This window comes from Zonotrichia albicollis, chromosome 17, assembly GCF_047830755.1.
Source record: "Zonotrichia albicollis isolate bZonAlb1 chromosome 17, bZonAlb1.hap1, whole genome shotgun sequence".
Classification (NCBI taxonomy): domain Eukaryota; kingdom Metazoa; phylum Chordata; class Aves; order Passeriformes; family Passerellidae; genus Zonotrichia; species Zonotrichia albicollis.
The window spans coordinates 13711038-13718107 of NC_133835.1; the positions used below are offsets into that span (position 1 = coordinate 13711038).

The following is a 7070-nucleotide window of genomic DNA, read 5'->3' on the forward strand; positions in this document are numbered from 1 at the left end:
AGAGAGAGAGAGACAGAAAAAGAGAGAGAGAGAGGGGAGGGGAGTGTGCGGCGCTGCCGCTGCTGTCACAGCAGCATCTGGCAGCAGCTTTGCCAAGCTCCCGCTCCGCGCTCCGAGCATCCCGTTCCCGCAGCTGGAATCGGCGCAGGCACGGCAGCAGCGCCTCATGGGTTCATCGCTCCGCCGCTCCCCGTTCCTCCCTCTCGGCAATAATTCATTCACCTGAGGGCTTTGCTTCTCCCCACCTCCCCCTCTCTCACCTCGCTTTTTTTTTTTTTTTGATGCGGAGAGAGGGGAGGAAAGGGCGTTGTGGGCAGCGCGGATTTCTCTGGGCGGCTTAAAGAGAGCCAGAGGAGAGAGAGAGAGAAAGAAAGAAAGAAAGAGGGAAGAAAAAAAAAAAAAAAGAAAAAAGAAAAAAAAGAAGAAGACGGCATAAAGCGGCGGCGGGAGGAGAGGAGGAGAGGAGCGCGGAGGCTCCCGCGGTGGCCGGAGCGGGGCGCGGATTTCCCTGGGCAGCTTAAAGAGAGCCAGAGGAGAGAAAGAAAGAAAGAGGGAAGGAAGAAAAAAAAATAAAAAAAAGAAAAGAAAATAAATACAAAAAGAAGCAGACGGCGTAAAGCGGCGGCGGTGTGAGGAGAGGAGGAGAGGAGCGCGGAGGCTCCGCGCTGGCCGGAGAGGGGCGCGGAATTCTTTGCGCAGCTTAAAGAGAACCAGAGGAGAGAAAGAAAGAAAGAAAGAAAGAAAGAGAGAGAGAGGAGGAATTAAAATAAAAATATTAAAAAATAAAATAATTTAAAAAATAAGCAGACGGCATAGAGCGGCGGCGGTGGGAGGAGAGGAGGAGAAGAGCGCGGAGGCTCCGCGGTGGCCGGAGCGGGGCGCGGAGCGGCCGCGGGTGCGCACCATGGGCTGGCGGCTGCTGCTGCTGGCCCTGGCGCTGGGCGGCCGCGTCGCCTCCGCGCAGAACGACACGGAGCCCATCGTGCTGGAGGGCAAGTGCCTGGTGGTGTGCGACTCCAACCCGGCCCCCGACGCCAAGGGCTCCTCGTCCTCCTCCTCCTCGCCGCTGGGCATCTCCGTGCGCGCCGCCAACTCCAAGGTGGCCTTCTCGGCCGTGCGGAGCACCAACCACGAGCCCTCCGAGATGAGCAACAAGACGCGCATCATCTACTTCGACCAGGTGAGCATCCCCCGGGCAGCGCATCCCCCGCAGCAACAGGTGCCCTTCCCGCATCCCGGAGCCGGGATCCGCCCCGGGGAGAGCGGCAGGGCTTATTTAGGCGAGGTTTGTTTAGGCGAGATGAGTCTGGGGCTGCACAGGTTCCCCGATTGCTGCTCCGGCCCCTCCGCACCTGCGGGAGAAGCGGCACCGAGAGCGGAGGTGACATCGCCTCGAGAGGCTGGGACAGAGGGCTCAGGACAGCCTGTGTAGGGTTTAGATTTTGGGTACGTGCCTTGAGAGCACTGCTCGGTGACACCAGTGCAGTGACATCGCCCCGAGGGCTGGGACAGGGGGCTCAGCCTATGCAGGGTTTAGAGATTTTGGGTAGGTGCTGTGGAAGCAGCGCTCAGTGTCACCAGTGGGGTGACATCGTCCCAAGGGTTGGGGACAGGGGAGCCCAGTGCACCTGGGTAGGGTTTGGATGGTTTGAGCTTAGCTTTCGAGGGAGGAAGGAGAGAGGATTCTAAGGGAAAACCCTTCAACTTTCCCGGCACAGTTGATGGTCCAGCTCAGCCCAGCACTGATATTAACCAGCACATGCTTTAATCCCAGCTCCCAGAGTCACTGGGACTGGTGGCTCTTCTTGTCCCTGTCAACTGTGGTGGCAGCTGGAGCCAGAGGTGCCCCACAGCTTAATGCTGGCACCAAAAATCACCCCAAAACTCCAGGGACAGTCCTGGAGGATTCCAAGAGCTCTGCCTGGCACAAAGGAGCCTGGAAATATCCATTAAAAATCACCCCAAAACTCCAAAGACTTCTGAGGGCTCTGCCTGGCACAAAGGAGCCTGGGAATATCCATTAAAAATCACTCCAAAACTCCAGGGACAGTCCTGGAGGCTTCCAAGGGCTCTGCCTGGCACAAAGGAGCCTGGATATATCAATAAAAAATCACCCCAAAACCTCTACGGACAGTCCTCCAGGCTTCTGAGGAGCCTGGGAATATCCATTAAAAATCACCCCAAAACTCCATGGACAGTCCTCCAGGCTTCTGAGGAGCCTTGGAATATCCATTAAAAATCACCCCAAAACCTCTGTGGACAGTCCTAGAGGCTTCTGAGGAGCCTGGGCATATCCATTAAAAATCACCCCAAAACTTCATGGACAGTCCTCCAGGCTTCTGAGGGCTCTGCCTGGCACAAAGACTGGGAATATCCATTAAAAATAAAGCACAATAAGGTGGTAAAGAGCAAAATACAGTCATTGGAGAGGATATGTAGCATACGGGTGGTGGACTCATCTTGTACATTCCTCCGTGTCACTCCTGTATGTTTAATTAAACCCAAATTGTTGTTAGTGCTGGTGCAAGCAGGTGAGGGCTCCCAGGCAGGCTCTGCTGGGCTGTGCTGGCTGAGCTGGGTTTAACTCCTGCCTTTCCTGCAGCCCTTGCTCACATCTTGCTCCTTGGGAAGGCTTGGCCACTGCTCTTCAGCCAAAACCCCAGAATTGGAGTTTTCATGTCATTTTGGGGAATGATGAACAAAAACGCCTCTTTAAAAACGTGTGGGAGAAAAGACTTGAGGGAATGGTGTAGTAGTAAAGTAAGAAATAATTCCCATCTTAGATTATTTGTGGTATAATTCCCATTTTAGATTATTTGTAGCAAAGTTGCCCTATAAATACAACTGCATACCCATTTAATGAGTAATTCCAAAGTAATTGAGAGAAGATGAATAAACCTGAATACTCGTAAATTAAATTTTCCTTTAAATGGTTTCTAAAGTAAATAATCTGTATTTTTCTTTCGCACTCACTACCTGTACTAATCCCCACACTGTATTTTTCTGTTTGTAGATCCTTGTAAACGTGGGCAATTTTTTCACACTGGAGTCTGTCTTTGTATCACCACGGAAAGGAATTTACAGTTTCAATTTCCACGTAATTAAAGTCTACCAGAGTCAAACAATTCAGGTATGTTGATGAGTATGATTATAAAATCTTTATTTAACTGGTTTGTTTAGGATAGAATATTGACTGAGCATGGGAGCATTTAATATGATTTTAAGTTAAAAATAGCTTTACAGCAACATGTGGTGTTGACTTGCTGGCAGTAGAGTCCATTAATTTACAATGAACAGAAATAAGGCAGGAACCTCACCTCAGATAAACCACCACAACTTCACTTCCATGCCATGGACATCTGGGTGACATAAAGCATTGCACAGAATGAATGATCCAAGAGTAAAAGAGAGCTCTGAATTCCCCTGAAATACTGTTGAAGAGTTGTGGTTGGCTCCAGGTGAAACTCACTGTGTTTTAAACTCACAGGGGTTCTGGGTCCCAGATTTGAGTGGGTTTGGAGCAATTTGTGCCCTGGCATCTGGTGCCAGGTGCCTGGTTATGCCCTTGGTGTGCTGAGGACCAGGGTTGGTTATGTCCCTACAGCAATGTCTTCTAGGGAACCTTTACAGATATTTATGGTTGGTTATGTCCCTATAGCAATGTCTTCTAGGGAACATTCACAGCAATTCAAACTCCTTTTTTCATCACACAATGTTTCAAAGGTGTGTGATGGATTAGAGAAAAGGGGTAATTCTGCACTTCTTTAATAGCAACAGAGCTGCCTGATTAAACACCAGAGGGAAAAGCCTTTAAATTCCTGAGCATCCCCTTGCTGAGCCAACAGCAAATTCCTTGGAGGGATTCCTTCACCTCCCTGCCAGGTCAGGCAGTTGCTGGGACACCTCCTGGCTTCCAGAGCTGCAGGAACCTCTGTGGCTTCTCTCGTTTCCTGGAGGTGTCTGAGCCCTCCCCTGCTCCATGCTGCTCCTGGATGGGGTTTGGGGGCTGCCAGGCTGAGCTGAGCTGGATTCCTGCAGGAGCAGTGCTCAGGAATCCCTCCGTGCCCTCCAGAGAGCTGGTGACAGCCCCAGCCCCATCTCTTGCCATTGGTGACAGCCCCAGCCCCATCTCTTGCCATTGGTGACAGCCCCAACCACATCTCTTGACATTGGTGACAGCCCCAACCACATCTTTTGACATTGGTGACAGCCCCAGCCCCATCTCTTGACATTGGTGGCAGCCCCAACCACATCTTTTGACATTGTTGACAACCACAGTCCCATCTCTGGGGCAATTCCCCTTCAGTGCGCAGTGGAAAATCCTAATTCCAATCAGGTCCATGGCAAAGCCTTAAGTGAAACACTGACCTCACAAAAATCCTTACAATGAGCTTTCAATCTATTTGATGTGCCCAAAAAGTGTTCTTTTCACTCTCTGAAGGTTGAGTAAGTGTATGTCAGCCCCTTCAGTGGATTTAAAATGCCCTTTTAAAAAAGAGACGCCCTTTTAAAAGAGAGACGCCAAGCCTTGGCTTCTGCGAGTCCAGCTCAGACTCTGGAATTTCACAAACAGGAGCTCAAACATGGGAGTCTGGGGCTTGTGGCAAGGAATGCTCCAGCCTGTGGCTCAAGGCATGAAATCTTCCATGGATGAGAAGTTCTGAGGTGATGGATGGGTTTGCTTGGCCCCTTTTAGAACACTCAGTGTGAGACCATCCCCTGCAAACCTGCCATGTGCCTTCTGGTGTGGTTAAATTCCTGTCAGATGATTCCAGGGGAACCTGATGGAGCAGAAAGAGTGAGAAACCCAAATCAAGGCATGAGTAAAGCCCTGATGCCCTTTTCCTGTGGGGTAAATGGGGAGGAGGACCAGAAACCATTGCAGTGCATCAAACTGGTTTGAATCTCAGCCACATCCAACCCCACTAAATCACCTGCAGGCTCCCACACAAGGGATGATGCTCTGCCCCCACAACATCTGTTAGAGCCATTAAATATCATTAAACTGCAGCTGGCTCCCTGGAGACACCTGATTAAGTGGATTTCCCAGACAGGTGAATCCCAAATAAATACCAGCCTGTGCTGCCCTGACTTCTGCTGAGCACTAATTTATTCTGTGGTGACTCCCATTAAAATTAACGGCACCATATGCAGGGCCAGCACGGTGGATGTGGGTGAGCATCCCATAATTCACCCCCTGTGACTGCATTAGGGCTGCTTGGAAAGGAAAGGCAGCAGAGCTGAGAGCTTGCCATGGGGGAAATGAAAAATGCCTGGGTCTGCCCATTCTCCCAGGGCCTGCCCATCTTCATTTAGGGATGCTGCTTTCAGAGCAGAGGCTGTGCTGTCTTCAGAAGTGTTTTATAGAAAAAAATAGAGCCAGTTTATAAAGATAAATCTGTTCTAAACTTCAGAAGTAAGTACTGAGAGGGACACACATTTTGTTCCCAGTGAAGTGTGAGCTCCCAGCCCACTGTGGTGCTTCTGGCACCTTGTATAACATCTCTGGGTGCTCAAATTTCTTGAAAATATATATTTATTTTTCCTGTGTGACTAAATAACCCTTGAGACAGGCAAAGTGGTACCAACTGAGGTGACGCCTCACTCAGCTGCAGGTCCAGCTCATGCACATCCACGTTCTCGTGCCAAATAAATGCCATTATTAGTTTCAAACAACCCAAAAATCACTGAAGATTGGGCCCTTGCATCGTGGTTAGTATTCAGGGGTCGTTCCTGGTGTTTTGCAGTTAATTAGAGCTTCTCAGGGGCTGTTTTGCAGGTGAACCTGATGCTGAATGGGAAGCCGGTGATCTCTGCCTTCGCTGGGGACAAGGACGTCACCCGTGAGGCCGCCACCAATGGGGTCCTGCTCTACCTGGACAAGGAGGACAAGGTTTACCTGAAGCTGGAGAAGGGCAATCTGGTTGGTGGGTGGCAGTACTCGACGTTCTCTGGCTTCCTGGTCTTCCCCCTGTAAAGTCCATGTTCCCGTGGCGTTGGTCCAGGTGTGGACTCCTCCTTGTTCCATGAAGATCCTTCCTGTCATCATGGAGTGATGGTTCTTTATTGCTTCCTCCTGGGTGGTTTTGGATTCGCTCCATGGATTCCAGCCCCATCTGAACTGCTCAGAAGTTCCACAGAGTTTTGTGTGTCCAAACACGATGTCTTTGGCCTGAGACTAAAGCAGACAATGAATATCAACGCTTAAGGTTTCAGCCTAGAGCTGCCTGCAAGATTTACTCCAATTTCCCTTCCTGGATTCGGGGAAGAAATGGATTTTCTTTAACTGTGAAAAGACTGGCGCCGAGTCTTTCATGCAGGAGGGTTTGAGCTCAGACTTCAAGCAAGAGTTAGCGCGCTGCTGCCAAAGAGCTGTGTTGATGTGTTGGCCGTGTTTGTGTCCTGGGCTGCACTGCCATCGCCATTCCCCTGTCCTAGAGAGGTCATTCCTGTTGCTGAGGGCCGGCTCGAGCTCTCCTCTCTGTGCTGTGTGTTGGATGGTTCACCCAAATATTTAACTCAGTCCCAGCCAAGTCCGGGCTCCGTGGCTCTGAGGGGTCGTGGATGTGCTTTGGTTGGGTTTGGAAGGGATTCCTCTTTCCCACTGATTCCTAAAAGGAAAAGCAGATTCCAACCATTGGTGGGCAGGCAGGCACGGCTTTGCTGAACAGCTCTGCCCTGCAGGACGCCTCACACTTGTTCTTCAGTTTTAATTAACTTGATTGATAATTACTGCTTTATTGAGCTCCCGAGGGATTCCTTCCTTAGACACAACCACTTTGTCAGCTGGAGATGAGATCCCCCTTGTTCGTATTTCTGTGTATTTTCCAGCCCTTCTGTTGTGTTGAAGGTCTTATCTGGTTTTGCCTTAACTCCACAGGTGTATAAAATATTAGATTATATGTTTAACAAATATAAAAGGCAAATAACTGGTACCTAACTTGGTGCAAAACCTTCCCAGATTTTTGTACAGGTCATGTGAATTCATAAACTTATTTATTGTCATATTGTTCCATAATAAAGATTAATATATGTTAGCTGAATTTTTGACATTTGGATTTTGGGAGGAT

The 7070-nt window shown here is 49.7% G+C and overlaps 1 protein-coding gene across 1 annotated transcript; it reads left to right on the forward strand.

The window, feature by feature from the left end:
• The first annotated feature begins 770 nt into the window (after positions 1-770).
• On the forward strand, positions 771-6122 carry CBLN4 (cerebellin 4 precursor). The gene is made up of 3 exons (XM_074553577.1): positions 771-1180; positions 3014-3130; positions 5780-6122. The coding sequence occupies exons 1-3, from the start codon at positions 905-907 to the stop codon at positions 5975-5977; spliced, it is 591 nt and encodes a 196-aa protein (XP_074409678.1). The 5' UTR covers positions 771-904; the 3' UTR covers positions 5978-6122.
• Positions 6123-7070: the final 948 nt, after the last annotated feature.